The sequence below is a fragment of the Citrus sinensis genome, chromosome 3, assembly GCF_022201045.2.
Source record: "Citrus sinensis cultivar Valencia sweet orange chromosome 3, DVS_A1.0, whole genome shotgun sequence".
In the NCBI taxonomy this organism is placed as follows: Eukaryota; Viridiplantae; Streptophyta; class Magnoliopsida; order Sapindales; family Rutaceae; genus Citrus; species Citrus sinensis.
The window spans coordinates 36100588-36119922 of record NC_068558.1 but is presented as its reverse complement, the minus strand read 5'-3'; the positions used below and the strand labels follow the sequence as shown (position 1 = coordinate 36119922).

At 32.6% G+C, this 19335-nt stretch overlaps 1 protein-coding gene across 1 annotated transcript; it reads left to right on the top strand.

Annotated features, from left to right (window-relative positions):
* The first annotated feature begins 2956 nt into the window (after positions 1–2956).
* Positions 2957–4271, top strand: LOC127900803 (uncharacterized). Its single transcript, XM_052436038.1, has 2 exons — positions 2957–3384; positions 3916–4271. The coding sequence occupies exons 1-2, from the start codon at positions 3186–3188 to the stop codon at positions 4269–4271; spliced, it is 555 nt and encodes a 184-aa protein (XP_052291998.1). The 5' UTR covers positions 2957–3185.
* Positions 4272–19335: the final 15064 nt, after the last annotated feature.

Below are 19335 nucleotides of genomic sequence, written 5' to 3'. Positions count from 1 at the left end.
ATATTGGCTTCGATTTCTGTGGAACTGCATAAGAAACATTAGAGCATGGAAACAACCACTGAAATAATGGCTAGTCTTCATCAAATGTTTGGGCAAAATACTCATTTTGCTAGAGAAGCAGCATTAAAACGTATTACGGATACTAAGATGGAAGAGGGCACAAAAGTTCATGATAATGTCCTCAAAATGATGGACTATTTGAATGAGGTAGAGATTCATGGTGTTCAAATCAATGATAAATCAAAGATTAACATGGTGATTGAATCTTTACCTGATACATTCAAAGAGTTTAAGGTCAGCTATATTTTAAACAATAAAGATATGACCTTAATTGAATTAATGCACGAACCATATGCTATAGAAGAATTTTATCATAGCAGAAAACTTCCTGAAAAAGAATTCTCTTCAAGGCTTAAGTCGAAAGACAAGAATGAGCAAGAAAGAGTTGGGATCGGCAAACTGTCCACTAAAAGAAGTGGCAAGCCAAAAGGCAAGTGTTACAAATGTGGACAGAAGGGTCACTGGAAGAAAGATTGTCCTAAGATTATTAAAATCAAGTATAGGAAATCTTTAAGCTTCCTAATTAGTTCAGATTTCTATTGATTCATACAATAATGAATTCTGAGATAACTAATCTTATTTGTAATTCATTTATTTGGTTTTCAAGAAACCAAGAGATTAAGTGAAGAAAGCTTCAAAAAGCTGTTGAGGACATGCTAGTTTATATCAATTGAAAGGCTAGATCAATTTTACAAGACTTAAAGTTTTGATATTTGTCTTTATTTTTTCAAATATTAGAGGAATTTAATTTCGGTGACTTGTTTTAATAAACAGGAGTACACTGTTCTTTTTTTATCCTCTGTTTATAAAGACAATTTATATCATACAAGTCCATTGATCTATTCAAAGCAAGGTATAATGATAAAGAGTATATGCATTTATCTAAGAAAAGAAATGTTTCTTCAAACCAAAATAACCTCTGATATTTATGCTTAAGCCATATAAACTATAATAAGATTTTACGAAAATGATTAATGATAGACTTGTTGGCCTATTAAGATTAATCATTGTAACTCTATAAATCTTATTTAGAAAGTAATATGACGGGGATGCTTGTTTAGAGCTAAAAGCATAACATTGTATTGGATGATTTAGCGCATGCAAATATATACAAACTAATCAGTTTACATGTCATAAGAGGTTATGAGTATTATATCAATCTTGTTAATGAATATTCATTTCATTTATGTTTGTTTAAATGCGTCATGATTCCATTGCTTTTGAAATTCAAAAGAGCACGTGGATAAGACAGAAGCAATTAGACAGGAACATAAAAAAAACTTCGATATGATCGAAACAAAGAATATCTCTATGGAGAATTTAAGCTCAATTTGGTTGTCAAATGGGATAAACTCCTTCATATAACGAACACTATAATACAATAGTGTAATTAAATGGAGAAACAAGATTCTTTTGGATAAGACAAGATATATACTAAGTGGTTTATCATTTACCTTTTTGATTCTAAATACTAGTACTTAAATCTGCAAAGTTTATTGAACTTAGTTTCATCTATCTCGGTGTTTACTACTCCAAGAAATTATAAAAAAGTCACAAACATGGTTTGAGATACATTCATATTTGGAGTTTACTAGTATTTCTACTAGAATCAAAGGTAGAGAAGATAGATTCGTGTTCAGAAGCTTGCATGTTTTAGGTATCTTAAAGGAATAAGGGAAAGTCTGAATTATAGTCCTCAAGATAAGAATGTATTTATAGACATATTCTTTACTTTCTTTGAGAAAGACTATATAATGACTTATAACCTAAGAGTAAGGTAAAACTAGAGAAATAAAAGAGATCAGGTTGATGCTCAGCTTTCAACACCTGTTATAGAACAGGAAGAACAGCTACAACCAGCTGATCAGCACAGGATTATCCCTGAATAACCATCATTTTTAGAACCTCATCATAGTGAAAGGGTAACTAGGTTACCTGCGAGATACATGCTTTTGGGAGAAACCTATACGGCTATCTCAGATGAACATGTACAAGATCCCACTAGTTACAACGAAACTCTAATAGATAGAGATGTTGAATTTTGGTAAAAGGCCATGAATCAAGAAATGGAATCTATGTATTCCAATAAAGTCTGGGAACTTGTAGAGGCACCAAATGGGGTAAAACCTATAGGGTGCAAGTGGATTTACAAGAGAAAAAGAGAAGTAGACGGAAGGGTGAAAACATTTAAAGCAAGATTAGTAGCCAAAGGGTTTACTCAGAAAGATGAAATCAATTATAAGGAAACCTTTTCTCTGGTTGCTATGCTTAAAACCATCAGGATTCTGCTCTCCATTGCTGCAGTGCTATATTATGAAATTTGGCAAATGGATTTCAAGACTGCCTTTCTTAACGGGCATCTTGAAGAAAACATCTACATGCAGCAACCAGATGGATTTATACAAAAAAGCCAAGAACACATGGTATGTAAGTTGCAGAGATCCATTTATGGATTGAAGTAAGCATCCTGGTCATGGAACATCAGATTTGATCAAACGATTAAATCGTTTGGATTCATTCAGAACATTGATGAACCATGTGTGTACAAGAAAATTCAAGAAAAATCTATAGCCTTCCTAATTCTTTATGTAGACGATATTCTCCTAATTGAAAATGATATAGGAGTATTGACTACAATAAAGAGTTGGTTAGCAAAACAATTTGATATGAAAGACCTGGGAGAGGCAAGTTATATTCTTGGTATCAAGTGACAGATCTAACAGGAGTGGTAGTGACGGATCGTGATCTGGGAGCCTAAATCACTTCAGCGAAAAAAGTCAAATTGGATTTTCAAGGTATGATTTCTAGATTACATATTCTTATATATTATATGAGAGCGATCTTAAAAAGGTTTTATAAAAATTTAAAAAACCTGTATTTTTCCCCAACAGAAACAATGATCGAGAGCTGATTGGTTAAAGGAATGAGATAAAAATACGAAATTCTTTCATGCTAAAGCTTCGGCTCGGAAAAGGAAGAACAAGATTTGGGGAATCGAAGACGGACAAGGAAAATGGACAGAGGATATCGTTGAAGTAGAAGCTGAATTTTGTGAGTATTTTCAAGAGATCTTTACCTCCTTAAGAACAAGCCAAGACCAAATAGATAATGCTTTGGTGGGCCTGATGCCGAAAGTGACCCAAGATATGAAGAGCATGCTGGAGCATCCTTTCACAGCTGAGGAGGTATCAAATGCACTAAGCCAAATGTGCCCAACAAAGGCCCCTGGACCGGATGGACTCCCTGCTGTCTTCTTTCAGAAACACTGGCAAACAGTAGGAGAAGGAGTGATTGAAACGTGCTTGCATGTGCTGAATGAACAAGGTACATTATCTTAGTTAAACCACACTTACATTGTTTTAATTCCAAAAGTTTACAAGCCTAGGAAAGTTACAGAATTCAGACCAATTAGTCTTTGTAATGTAATCTATAGACTTATTGCTAAGACTATAGCTAATAGAATGAAGCCTATCTTTGCTCAGATTATCTCACCCAATCAGAGTGCATTCACACCCAATCAGAGTGCATTCATACCCAATAGGCTTATTACTGACAATATCATTATTGGATATGAATGCCTCCATAAAATTAGACACAGCAAGGGGAAAAGAAATGGGCTAGTGGCTTTAAAGTTAGACATTAGCAAAGCATATGATAGGATGGAATGGGATTTTTTGAAGCACACAATGATTAAACTAGGATTTCCAAATAGATGGGTAGAGCTGGTTATGAATTGTGTTACTACACCATCTTTCTCTGTAATTATTAATGGAAATCCAAAAGGGATGATTCACCCTCAACGAGGCCTTAGGCAAAGATGTATGTTGTCTCCATATCTCTTCATTTTGTGTGCAGAGGCTTTCTCCAACTTGTTGCTGCAGGCAGAGCGTAATCACCTCATTCAAGGGCTGAAATTCGGGAAAGAGCTCACTATCTCACATTTACTTTTTGCGGATGACAGCCTTGTGTTCACCAAAGCTTCAGTTGATAGCTGCAAGAACCTAAAAGCCATTTTTGATTGCTACGCAGCTGCTTCAGGACAACTTTTTAACTTTGAGAAGTCGCCCTTAGTGTTTAGTGGTAGCATTCCAGAGGACAGAGCTGAAGCAATAAAAAACATTTTCCAACTTAATGTGGTTTCTAGACACGAGAAATATTTGGGCCTACCATCTATGGTTGAAAGAAAGAAGACAAGCTTCTTCAATAGGTGAAACTCAAAGTGATGAGCAAGATTGCAAGCTGGCAGCATCGTTTTTTTCTCAAGTGGAGGGAAAGAAGTTCTTATCAAAGCTGTGGCTCAAGCGATACCAGCCTATGCAATGAGCGTCTTTAAGTTACCCCTAGGGCTGTGTGATGATATTCAAAAGGCAATGGCCAAGTTTTGGTGGAGATCAAAGGAGGACAGGCGCGGAATTTACTGGGCAAGATGGGGAAAGATGAGTCGTGCTAAGAGTAGAGGAGGCCTCAGTTTCAGGGAAATGTCTAGCTTCAACCGGGCTTTAGTGGCCAAACAAGGGTGGAGATTGCTATAATACCCGAAATTATTGGTCACCAGAGTGCTGAAGGCTAGATATTACAAGGAGACTGATTTTTTACAAGCTCGAGTAGGCTCTAATCCTTTGTACATATGGCGGTCTATTCTGTGGGGAAGACAAGTGCTGCAAAAATGAATTAGATGGAGGATCGGCAATGGAGAAAAGATACAAATATGTAGAGACAATTGGATTCCAAGGCTAGAAACGTTTAAGCCGATATCAATTTGAAATGTGGCAGCAGAAGCTTCAATAGCAGATCTCATTAGTCAGGAAAATAAATGGGATCAAAGGAAGGTGAGACAGTGGTTTATGGGTGAGGATGCAGCTGAAATTCTGCGAATTCCGCTGCCGAGAAGACCAAGAATGGATGAGGTGATCTGGCACTTTGATATAAAAAAAGGGCAATATTTTGTAAAAAGCGGATACCAATTGGCGCTTAAGATTAAGAATCCGAATAAGCCTAGCTGTTCATCCAAGGGTTTGCACCACTGGAATTTGTTATGGACCCTTCAATTGCCGGAAAAAATTAAAATCTTCATGTGGCGAGCAACTCACAATCTTTTGCCTACTTCTGATAATTTGTGGAGGAGAGGGATACTGCTGGAGCCTACATGTCAAATTTGCAAGCAAGGTAAGGAAACTACAGCTCATGCTTTGTTACGCTATAAAGTTGCCAAGAAGATCTGGAGGTATGCCCCCTTTGAAACATGCTTCCCTGATGCTGTTAACCAAGACATGTTCGATATTATGGTTGAAATGGCTAAGAAATTAACAAAGTCAGACATTGAAGTTATGGTAGCTATCTGCTGGACTATCTGGTTTGGCAGGAATAAGTTTCTGTTTGAAGGAAAAAAGATGGAACCATTGCTAACTATTTCAAGAGCTGAGGCTATGGTGGAGGCTTATAGAAGAGTGAAACAGCTGAAGCTGGAACCAGAGACAAAATCTTCTCCCAAGAATTAGCAAGTATGGAGCCCCCCACCTGATAATACATTCAAAGTTAATGTTGATGCTGCTGTTAATTTTGAAAGGCAAAAGGCCGGCCTGGGGGTTGTTATTAGAGACTCATGCAACAAAGTTAAAGTGGCTGTTGTGAAATCCACTCTATTTACAGGGGATGTAAAGACTGTAGAAGCTGAAGCTGTTGAATGGGGGTTAGTGGTGGCAAAAAGTGTAGCCTTTCAATGCATAATGGTGGAGTTAGATTGTCAAGAGGTGGTGAAGTTAATTAACAACAAAGAGGGCAGTAGAACAGAGGTTATGTGGGTGATTTCAGAAATTCAAAGTCTTAGCAAGGATTTCCAGAATATCGGCTTCTATCACACTCCTAGATCATGTAATACTCATGCCCATTCCTTAGCTAAGTTAGCTTTAAGGAACAATGAAACTGTTGTATGGCTGGAACCAATACTAGTGGAAGTCGAATCTGTGTTATCATATTTGTTTTAATGAAATCGTTTATTTCCTTCTCAAAAAAAAAAAAAAAAGGGATGTGTTAAAATTAATTTTTTACTTTTAGAGGTGATTTTAGTGTACAAGATTTGTATTGTGAAATGTGTAACATACTCTCAAAATGTATCGCACTAAAAGAATCGTTATCAGTGACATTTATCCCATTTATAAAGGTCAAAAATATAAATTTTCGCACGTAAATTGAAATAATAATAATTTTTTTAATAGCTTTTATTGAGTACACTACCTTAGTGTATACATAATGATTTTTAACAGGAATTAAAAGCTTAGACAAAATTATTTTTATTAAATGTATAAATGGTTAATTATCATAGAATATTTATTAATAAAATCAAAATATTTGTATATTGATCTGAAACTAGTTTTAAGTATAAACCTAATCATAATTAAGTGGTAAGTAATCTCCATGTTGCAACTAGAATCATCAATAATCTCATCCTCCAGAAGTAGGATTCTTTTCATGTTCATATAATTTTCAACTTTCAATTCTCCAATTTAAGGCCCGTTTGGAATGGAGATTCGACGCCTGTAATTTAAAAGGTACAACATTAAATTATCTGGTAAACACCAGCTTCTGTAGTTTAAAAATTGAATTGATTTAATTTTACACTTGTATGATAAAAAATCCATTATATTTTTACTAATTTTGTTAAATTATTATTTAAAAATTATATTTACTATAAACTATTAACTTTTATTTCATAATTACAGCTTTTTTTTCACAGTAGTTGTAACTTAAAAATTACAGCACCTGAATACTAAATAGAGCCTTAATGAGAAATTGAATCATTGAGCTTGTAAAGATGTATTCCAAATTGAATCATTGAGCACTGCAAAGTTCCCTTGTGTTAAAAATCCCTTCCAGATGGGCGTCAAATTCTACAAACGATTAATATTTAAGTCCTCTAGGCTTGCAAATACAATGTCGAAGTAGTACTGGTATAATGTTCATTGATATCAACAAATTGTTTTAATAACAGATCATTCAGTTATTAAACAAACCTAGTCTTGGATAAGAATTTCAAGACTTTAAATTTTAAAGATGGTATTTGGCAAGCACATAACACTGGTCTTGTATAGATGGTATTTGGCAAGCACATAACACTGGTCTTGTATAGATTCAACACTTCAGCAAAGTCATTGATTCAAAGAAAAAGCGTATCTCTCTCTCATATGGTAGTTTCTTTAGGGGAACAATGTTGAAGGACAACTTGGTCTCTCAGGTAGTGCGCACAGCTCAAATGAAGAACAATTCCGATTATCTCAAAGATACCAACTCCCCGATTTTCATCACGTAGATGGAAAATCTTGGTGCCCGGAACATCAAGCAGATACGAACAAGGGATCCAACTTCATAGGAGAGCTCATGTAGATGTTCACAATCAAGTGGAATGTGGATTTTAAGGTTTTTAATTTTAGTGATGGGTCTTAGATAGTTTCTAACACTTTGAATAAAGTCATTGAGTCAAAGAAAGGATGGGGTTATATTGCTTAGTTGTGATTGTTAAAACAAATATTTGTTGATGTGTCACCGATCATTTACTCTCATGCTTATAGTATTAATTGATTTCATGATTGATCACTGACTTGTGATTTTTACAAGCCAATCAATAGATGATACATAAGATGCCACATCAATGAAAATTCTAATTAATCATTTAAAGTAAGTAAATGTAGCATTATAGAAAAGTCATTGTAATTTCATCCAAGATCCATTTGCTGCATAAATCTTAATAATTGCATAAATTAGTAACTTCAAATAAATTTTATTTAAAAGAAGAATAAGTTATTAATTAATCAATTAATTAACATTTTATTAGTTTTTCAAGATTCAGTTATATTATTTTTAGATTTTTCAGCTTTTTATTCGACATTCTAACATAGGTTGGACTTTATTATTTTTCACTAGAATGTAAAAACTGACACAAAAATTATGTATAAAAAAAGTATAAATAATAATTTTAAAAACTTAATTCGTAAAACCAAAATGTTTCATCAAAATTAAAGTGGCATAAGTATAATTTAATAAAACGTATTATAGCAATACTGGTAACACTGGACGTTGCAATATTAATCATAGCTGTAACAATATTTGAACAAGTTAATAATAATAATAATAATAATAATAATAATCTTGTAAAAAAGAATATAGTTTGATCAAGGGCTCTCATATTTACTGTACAATTGACAATTAAGGTTTGTTGCTGTCATGTTGTCCTATTGTTGAATACATCATGTCCCTTGATTGTGTGATGTCATAATTTATTTATAATAGCATCATTTAACCAAACCATGGCCGGGGAAGTAAGATGAATTAGTCCACAGAGAACCAGTAAAACAAAAATTTCGAATATTGATGTTACATAAATTCATGCATTAGAGTTAGAAATCGTCAACCATTAAAAGAATTTCTTGCATATGCCACTCCCACTCTAGACCAAAATAACTGAAATGTTGTTCCTTTCAAGATCTTTTTCCCCCTCTTCTGTTTTGAAGCCAAAGCCCCTCTGTGTAAGTTTGACTTATCTTTTCCTTTTATGCGTGTTTTTATTTGTTAAGCTCCAAGTTTAACAATTAACTACAAAATATTGAATTTAAAATAAACTCTGTTCAAATAATCAAATGCCTTTTTTTTCTGGAGCATAAAACATCACGCTCAACAACATTCCTGTTGAAATGCTTCACATAGACTCCATTAAGATTCAAAAAGCGAGTTATGCCTAGGCTTGCATCAACTACTAGCATAAGCATTAAATTGATATAAGATCCACTAACTACAGAATTAATAATTTACTAATATATAACAAATCCAACTGGTTTGTCTAGGAGGCCCTCCTAAAATATGTACATCATTAATCTAAAAATATGTAATATTTACTTGAAATAGTGATGTCATATTTCAAGATCAATAATTCATACGACAGATGTGGCATGAAAATGTCTAATAGCAATTTACCACATCTTCATATTGAAATGAACATAAAAATTCTTGCATTAGAATTATAATAGTCAACACGTAACATTTGGGGTCTCAATTGCATCCTTTACCGAAAGCAAAAGCTCATGTACATATTTGAAAAGGTGCAACTCCAGCTCTAGAAAAAAGAAAGAAGGAAAGAGATAGAATCAAGAACTTTGAAACGCAGATTTATGAGAGGTGAATGACGATGAATCGCCACAGGCAAGAAATTGAAGCCTAAAGAACAAACCGGTGCAATCTTAACATTGAATTCATCACGTGATTCACATCCATCGATTTTGGTGATGCCATAGATTCTAGGCACCAAGGTTATCCTTTGTAAATCTTTTGGGATGCTTCTATTTTGGCCATTCATCTCCGATTCTCGAGCATAATATTTGAACTTCAGCTTTCCCGCCAAACCACAGCTCTTTCGGACATTTCATCTAATGCTTTTGTGTTTCCATCAAACACCTTCATTTTAACTGCACCCCTCAGATGCCAACCTTGACCTCTCCAAATGGTTCGTTGACAACTCATTCACACCATTACTGGCAGACGGTTCCCAAAACATGTAAACACTTTATCCTTCCTCTGGTTGAAAAGCTGATCAAATGTTTATGAGAAAATTGTCTATTTCAAAATGTCGGCATTAGGGCTAACACTTAGAATTATATTTTCGACGCAATAGGACAATGACACAAATTTCATTACATCAAGGATCTAAAAGGGCTTTCTCAACTCTAATCATATAGGTAGATATTGGAGCTAATGCTGAGCTAATGATGCAGCCCAAAAGCAAACAAAATTAATGGTGAAAATTTCCCTTCTTTTTGACCTGTTAAAAGGACAAAAAGGACAGCAAAAAAAAAACTTGGGAAAGTGGCAAGGGGCAAAAACAGTCAGTGGCCATTAAACAATTTCTTATAATAGCCAACTCTATACCAAATTAACAGTTTGCTAATTAGAAACCCATAACTTAAATATATAATTATGGTAACTGGCAAAGATAAATTTGACTTGATTAGTCTCGTTTAGAATTTGTAATGAGATATTGGGAGAAAAAGAAAAGGATAACTGAGGCCAATTCCAATGCAAGTCAACTGTTAGTGATTATATCAATAAAAAATAGAGTGGTGATACAGATAAAAATGGATGAACCATAATACGGACACATTATAATTCTAAAGAACTGCTTATGACGTTTTCTGTGCCTATGGATTGTGGCAAAACCAACCAAGATTTGAATTACTTAGCCTTAGATCTATATATCAAAATAGTCACAAAAGTAAGGATCAATGTTAGTCTATACCTTCAACAAGAAAATGATAGTGTGCTAGAACCTAGAGGTAGGGCCGAATCCAACTCATGACTAGTAGGGGCTTAAGTCCTAGTTGGAGAAAATAAATTCTAAAAATTGAAGAGAAAATTACTTAGGTTTTTAATTAGTTCCTTTTAAATCTATTAAAATAGCGCTCCAAAAATCTATAAAAGTAACCTACATAACTCATAAATCCATAAAATTTTTATATTTTAACTTTAAAAATTATTAAAACCCACAAACTAATCGAAAAAAATAGAATGTTACAATAACCTATACACGTTTTTTTTATTATTATACAATTTATTTCCCATTATATCAATATAAATAACCCCCATAAACATATAAATTCAAATAAATTTTAATTATTACATCTTGTCGTCGTTATGTAATTTAGCTCTCGATAAATCATTTTTCTATATTTGCCATTGCTAGTGGTGAAAGAAGTAAAGAACAATTGAAACCATGGAAAGCTTGCATATTACCTTTTCCAATCCAAACCTAATCATAGAATATGAATCAGCAAAAAGAATATCGCCCATGTTATGCATATAATAGAATGGATATAATCTATATACTATATAAGATTGTAAAATGAAGTAATGAGAATATTAGAGCGTGGCAATACCACCTCCTCTGAATACAAAGTTGAATTTCTTACAAAATCTAACTTCAGCTCATTCAAAATACATGTTTCAGAATATGCAAAGTTTTGGATAATTTTTTGCAGCAATTATGACTTAGATTTAAAGGGAAAGGGAAGTATTTTCCACAAATCAAAACAAAAATTCTTCATTTTTATGTGACAAACAGAAAAGAAGACATAATTAGATTTAATTAAGGGACAAAATTTAAAACTTTGCACGTGGTAACAGAGAAAGTTTTGCTGAATTTGTGTTTTTGTTTTTTTGAAGTAGTCCATTGAATAGGCGTAAGGATTGTTGCTTTTTAGGCTTGTGGGCCGGATATCAAAAGGGGTGTCTTAAGTTAAGAGTGGGCCGGACTTGTTTTTATATATCACCCCCAGTTGTCGTTTGTATTGTTAAGTGGGACTTTTGGCAACCCTCAAAGCTCAAATGCAACACCTCCTCCTAGGATGAGACTATTTGAATTTTAAAAATTCATGTTCGCACTCATTTTCTTAATACACCCTCTACTATAATTTAAATTTTAGAACTTTTCTTTATAAACCTGATACAGAGTAAGAAATTGAAAAAATCCTAATTAGATTTAAATGTATAATATTTAAAAATATTTTAATTAATTTGTATTCTAATTTAATTTAGTTTCCTATTTAGAGTTTTATTATTTAGGTATTGCTTATTTAAGTAATATTTCTAATTTAAGTATAAGTCTTATTAAAATAGGTTTTTTAATCATATTAGGATAAGTCTTAGTTAGTATAAATAAGTATCTTTTGTAGCTTTTACAAACAGATGTTCGATTTCAATAATATTTTCAATTTTCAAATCTCTTTGTGAGTATTTGAGTTCAGTTAATTCTCAGTATTCTGCAGAATCAATGAGTCTTAACCCCTAAATTCACGGCATTCTTTTGAATCAACGTGAGTTTAGTTGTTCTTTTATTCCAAAATTCTCTAGAATCAACGGAATATTTTGAACTTTAAGCTTCCGTTGCATCAGGTTGGTATCAGAACTAAAAGCCTGGTTCTAAATTATCCTTAATACCTATAAAAAAAACTGAACAGAAACGACAGTTGCGTCAGCCACCGTCCACGGCTGCCGACGTTGATTTTCTGTCGCCTTTGGGACGATGAACCATCATCATCGGAGACAGAGCAAGCCGGCCATCAAACCCCAAGCTTCGGACACCGTGGTTTAACCACAGATCGCTGGAAAAACAACCAAAACAGTCGCGCCAACCGTGCCGTCGTTCATCGGTTTCCACCTCGTTTTGGCCAGCACAACCACCACCAATCAACTCCTCTCCTCGAGCTCAACCTTACTAGCCGGTTAACACGGCCGATCGATGCACCGATCGCCGGAAATCAAGCCAACAACAAAACCGCCGCCTTTATCTCCAAATTCCGGCCAAAACACCAACTTTTTGGACAAACCACCACCACCACCACCATACTCATCAACCCAAAATCTTGCAGATCCGGCCATCCTTGTCCAAATTTCCAATCACCAACACTGATAACCCTATCTTTTTGCTTATTCACAATTTTCCCCCAGTTCTTTCATTTATACCATTATTGCCCTTTTATTTTCTAAATTTAGCAAAAGAACCCAAACAAACGCAAAAAAAAAAAGAGAGAAGGAATAAAAGAGCGAGAAAACAGAAAAAGAAATTAAAAATTTTGAATCATGAAACCACAACATCAGTGTGAAGATTTTGTCTTGAGAGATGTTTTAATTAAAATGTTGGGGATTTTACGTTTGATTTCTCAAGATTTAGAGAAAATTCGAGATAGAAAATCTTTACACATAAAGCATGCATATGGATTTGATGAAGTTGTTCACGATGATGTTTTTTATGAAGATAATGAGGAAAATGGTAACTTTGTTCCTCTGGACAATATTATTCCTTCCAAGGAGAATATTAATTGGCCATTCATGTCTACAACAAATCCTCAACACAAAGACATTGATTTGGATCAATTGCCGAAATTTGATGAGTATCTTGATATTGTGGGACGAGAAGAGGTAATTGTTCATCCATCTTTTGATCTTGTAGAGGAGAGAGAGATAGTTGTTGACACAATCTCTTATTGTTCTCTTGATTTGCTGAAAGAAGACAAAAGGAGCTGTGATATTTTTCAATAGTTAGTGGATTATGAAAAGAAATCGTTTCCCCTCAACTATGTTGAAGTTCGACACGAACAATACGAGAAGACATTATTAGAGAAGTTGTTGATATAAGAATTTATTTTATGCCATTGGAGTGATTGGATGGACGTTATTACAAAAGTTGGAAAATTTAAAGTTCGTCGTCTATGTCGAAGCTCTATTTTAAAAATTAATCCTTATGCACATGAAAATGTTCTTGAAGACTACAACATACAAAATTCGAGGACGAATTTTCTCCAGCCTGGCGGGAATGATGCAGAGCAAGAAATTAAAGAAATCCTAATTAGATTTAAATGTATAATATTTAGGAATATTTTAATTAATTTGTATTCTAATTTAATTTGGTTTCCTATTTAAAGTTTTATTATTTAGGTATTGCTTATTTAAGTAATATTTCTAATTTAAGTATAAGTCTTATTAAAATAGGTTTTCTAATCATATTAGGATAAGTCTTAGTTAGTATAAATAAGTGTCTTTTTGTAACTTTTACGAGCAGATGTTCGATTTCAATAATATTTTCAATTTTCAAATCTCTTTGTGAGTATTTGAGTTCAGTTAATTCTCGGTATTCTGCGGAATTAACGAGTTTTAACCCCTAAATTCACGGCATTCTTTTGAATCAACGTGAATCAACGTGAGTTTAATTGTTCTTTTATTCCGGAATTCTCTAGAATCAACGGAATATTTTGAACTTTAAGCTTTCGTTGCATCAAAACCACTAAATATCCCAAAATTAAACCTAAATTGAAACTCCAGATTCCATTTGGTTCTCTTCAAACCCACCAAAATTAAAATCACTATTCTTTTTTTTTCCCCTCATTCTCTATTTGATCATAAACAAAGTAAGAAGTAATTTTTTCTAAAGAAACATATGAATTAAAAATTACTAAAATTGGTCAAAAAGCGATATTACTAAAATCAAGAAACAATTCATGTACCAAGATTAATTCAACTGAAAGTCCTCTACTTGTTTCCTAGTTTGTTGATTTTTCATAATCCATTGTACTTCAGCAAAACAATTCATATGGAATAAAAATTTAACCAGCCCGTTGGACTTCCGTGGAAAATCGTTTATCTCTTTTGCTACAAATAAAACAATATGAAGTTATATATCAATTCAATTATCCAATAGTTCAAAGATAGATGTTTTAGGAATCCAAAATAAATGGGGACAGAAGAGATTTTGAATGAAAATAACTATTCATTAATGAGACAAATAAACACCACAAACAAATACAACAATTTGGCTTCAACAGTGTCAATTTGGCCAATTTATGAGCCACTAAATTACAAGCTCTAGGGAGAGACATAAACACAACATCAAGAACTGCCTTTGTCAGGTCTCAAATCTCACAAATTAACCAACGGATTTCAATCCATCTTTCAAGCTTGCCAATGATTAGACCAATCACATTTTGCGAATCTGGCTCATTAATTAAGGAATAAAGTACCTTTTTCTTGGCCATCTTTAAACCTTCATAAATATATAAATATCTAGCACTTCAACAAATTCAATGCCGTTTAAAAAATGATGTCTATAAGTTGCTGCGGCCATGACCTCTCCTTAAGAGTTCCTTATAATTGATCCTAAGCCAGCCAATCCTCCATCATAATTCACCACTGCATCTGCATTCATCAAGGAGCATGAGGGAAAAGCCAAAGTTAAATGGATAGACTTTCCTCTCAAAATTGACTGGTTTGAAGAGTTCTGTTGGAGAAATCTATAAGAATTCAACAAATCCACTGCTTTGTTATAGGTTTTTCCTAAGCTTGTAATTGTTCAGTGAACTTTAAATAGACAAGCTATCACCATAAACAACTCAAAATCATCTCTATTATCATTCTTCATTATATGCTAAGCAAGCTCTTTGAAGCTTGAGGGACTAATTTCCCATAAAACACCATAAGAAGAGTGCATCCATACTCTTTTAGCATAACCGCATGTGTCTAGAGCATGCATAGCAGTTTCACAATCAAATTTACATAAAGGGCACAAAGATCAGTTAAGATTTTTCTCTTGCAGAGATTTGCACAAGTTGGTAGCAAGTTGTTAATAGCCTCCAAAAAAATTATTTTTATTTTATTTTGCACACAAGAAGGAGAGATTCAAGAGTATATTAGAGGTAGTACAATTAATTCATGCGTGGCTGTGATAAATGTGCATCAATTAAATATATTATGAATTACATGATAATTTTTCAAAATAAATACACACATGTCATACATACATTAATCGGACATAATACTTCTAATGTACTCTAGAATCTCTCGACGACAAGATTACAACAATTTAGATCCACCTTAAATGCCATTAGAGCATAGTACTGGGTTTAGTACTGGGTTTAGTACTAGGTGAATTAAGTAAGGCTGCAAATTTTAGATATTTACTTATTATTTAGTATAATTGAGAACTTTAAAAAAAAATTTTAAAATTAAGTGACTTGTATGTTGTAGGAAAGCCTAATTTTAGGCATCTCCCTATGACTACTCTTATTAATAAATATATCTTTAAATTTGATAATCTTCACCTTAAAGATACAATATTTTACGTGGTAATAATGATTTTAAATGTTACTTTAATTTATTTTGTTAACAAAAAAAATTATATTCTTTCCCTCTCTAAAAATTTTCAGTTAAAAAATTTCTTACTTTCTTCTTTACAAAGCAAGTTCTTCACTACAAAATTCATTGCCATTATTTGACCAACATATTCATCTCAACTAGTTAACTTGTAGGTACTATCATTCTAATTATTCTTTTTATAGTTGTTATTGTTCTTATGTAAATCTAAAGCATAAAAATATTTAAAAATTAGCATTAAGCATAAACTATCTATATGTATGCTTGGTTCAAAATGTGCGAGCTATATATTAATTTCTTTCTTAAAAAATTTAATTACTTGTACTTCTAAGATTTTATTAGCTTTAATATTAATATAATAGTTATCAATTTATACTCATTAAAATATTGTGAATCAAAATACTGTGAAATCATTGTAGCTAAAATAAAGTTTAAATACAAATTACAAATATTATGTATGTAATTCTTACTTATTTTTTATACTAAAAAAGAGATGAATTCAGATAACAAATTCAAATGGTTAATGGAACATTTTTTTAAAAAAAATCTGTACAAGTCAAATAAATGGAGGATAAACCTTTACTCGTTAAAATACAAAAAATTAAACCTGTTTATATCAACGCATGACATTGTACTTGTTCTTGGGTATAATATGGTTCACATCACTCGATTGAGTTTATTTACTTATTTTGTATGTACAATAATACCACAGAGTCATTGATGGCAGGATTGTGATTTATGACGATGAGTTGTTAGAGGTAAGTTAATGATTACATCGATGGCTGTGATTATGATATTTAATAAACCGATTAGAGGAAAATTGCTACATGTGAATACCATTGCTGGTGTAAGGTTTTGAAGGTGATGTTTCAAACAGTGGCGGTCCAGAAACTTAAATTACCGGCATAGTTTAAAAATTTTTAATTTAATTTGGGGGCTTGATTTTATTTGTTGTATACTTTCACACATTTAAGATCTCAAAAATTCAAATTTAATTTTTTTTAGAATTTAAGTAATAATAATAAGAATAATAAATTATTTATTTTAAATGATAGGTTCATTATGACCATATTTGTGCAGGATTTGAATTCAATGCTGAACTGACTTTTTTTTTTCTTAATTTTTAGAAAGATACAATTACTAATTATTTGATAAGAATATAACGCTAATTAAATCTTAACCATATATTCTTATATAAACACGTATAGTTTGATATAATGAAGAGTTGAATACATATTAGATTAGTATTAGATCGAAATCTATTTTCGAGATCATATCATAAGATAATTATAATCCTTAAAAGTCGGTGGTGAATGTCAGAAAAGTGAGTGACTCACCATTTCATTTTTTTTTCTCTCTTTTTGAGAATAAAATATCATTTTCAATTCATCGAAGAAAACAAATATAATAGTTCTCAAAAGTGAGTTAACTCGCCGTCTCTTATTAAAAATCCTTTTATTTATTTATTTGCTTAATTTTTCTGCTTTAATTTTATATTTCACATGTGTGGTCTTTGTTTTGGCGGCCGGTGAAATTAGTCAAACCAGGGGAAATTACACGACAAGCTCGAGGTGGGCTGAGTGCGGGGTTATATCTTGAACCTGTAAATGAACGACACTTCATCCACTCAGGGGACGCGAGGAGAAATGAAAGTAAAGCAAATCTAACGTTTTAATATTTGGAGACTTTTTAATATTTGACCAGCGCGTGGCAGTTCAACAATTGTGGGCTGGTCTACTTAAAAGAGAGTACAACAACACTAATAGACTCCATGAGCTAATAATATCAGCCAAGAAAGCGCCCTTCCAAATGTATAGTCATTTTGATTGTGCTACGTCCATGGAGTGATCTTTCGATTTAGGTAACTTGCTGCATGTTCCTGTTATTTATCAAAACCAAATATATAATTAGAACCTTCCTTCTTCTAAAATAATAATAATAATAATAATAATAATAATAATAAGAACCTTCCTTACTAATCATATCCCTCAAGTTTCAAAAATATTTTTATTTGCTGGGTTAATTTGAAACAAAATAAGTGCATTCCAATTTTCCCTTAAAAAACAATTGTTATGAAAGTATTCACATTTCATTCACGAAAATGTGCAACCTTATCATGTAACTGTTAGATTAATTTTATATTAATCTAATATATTTGCGGCCACACATGAAATAAATAAAATGTGTGTGCTATTATTTAACAAGCCAAGAATTAAGTGATCTATTTGAAGTTAATTAAATGGCTAAGGGTATAATTGTTGTGGATTAAATGCATAAATACCAGAATTTAATCATCACTTTAATGAGGGGCTGAAGTGATAATTATTATCATAAATAACGTGACTGTTGGGTTTTCTAAAAGAAAACCAATAGTCACGATATTTATATAAAAGGGGTTATGGTCCCCAATCTCTGATTATCCTATGAAATTCTCTAATCCTCTCAGAGAGAATTCTAAACTAAAGAGAAAAGAGAAGATTGGAAGTCCATCTCCTACACTCAAGAACCACTGCGAATCACCATGGATTTAGGTATGCTTCCGCTTTCATATTTCTCAGTAATTTAATCTGGATGTTATGAAGATTTAGGTGACAACAAGTGGTATCAGAGCCCCATCCATGATTAGATTATTGAGTTATTCATATCATTTTACTTGGAATTTTGTAATTGTTATGGTTAGACCATGTTTCGGTTATGGTTTTATTAATTATTTCGGTTATGGTTTTATAATCTTTAAATTAAAATGATTATTGGTCTAACACTGATGATATGCTAATTAAAGCAGGAAGTCACCAAAGTGATATCTCTTGTGTAGATTAGTTTATTTAGGGTGTTAGATGTTTGTGTTTGTGTAATTCCTGCGGATGTTAATCGACCCAAAGGAAGGTTAATATTTGGCCTAATTGCACACACACTTGTGATGGTAAATTTGTGACAATTATTAAGATAACTTAATGTGAGTAATGTACTAATCCAAAGATTGGTTCATTACTTGACATAATTTATTGTCAAAATTTGATTATTGCAACAAGAGTACCATTTACAGTTAGTATTATAGTCCAAAAACTTGTTACTAATGTTGTGCTAGGTATCTTGAAATGTTATAATCTGTTTTTAAATTTTTAAAGATTATTAATTGAGTTGTTTAATGTGAGCATTATTTATATTTTATTTTTGTTCTCTATTCAACTTTTCTATCTGCTACTTCTATATCTGCAAATATGAATAGTGTCCCGGTTCTGAATGGAACTAATTTTAAGGACTGGAAAGAGAATATGATGATTCTCTTAGGCTGCATGGATCTAAACTTATCATTCAGACACCCTAAGCCGGACGAACTCACTGATGATAGTTCATCTGAGGATGTGTTGTACTATAAGAAGTGGGATCGATCTAACAAGATGAGTCTTATGATCATGAAGCACGGTGTTCCAGAAGTATTTAGGAGTACTATAATTGATGAGGTTACAAGTGCTAGTGAGTTTCTTACTGAAATTCAGAAACGTTTTACAAAAAACGATAAGGCTGAAACAATTACGCATTTAGCAAGCTTGATTTCAATGAAGTATAAAGGCAAGGGAAACGTTCGGGAGT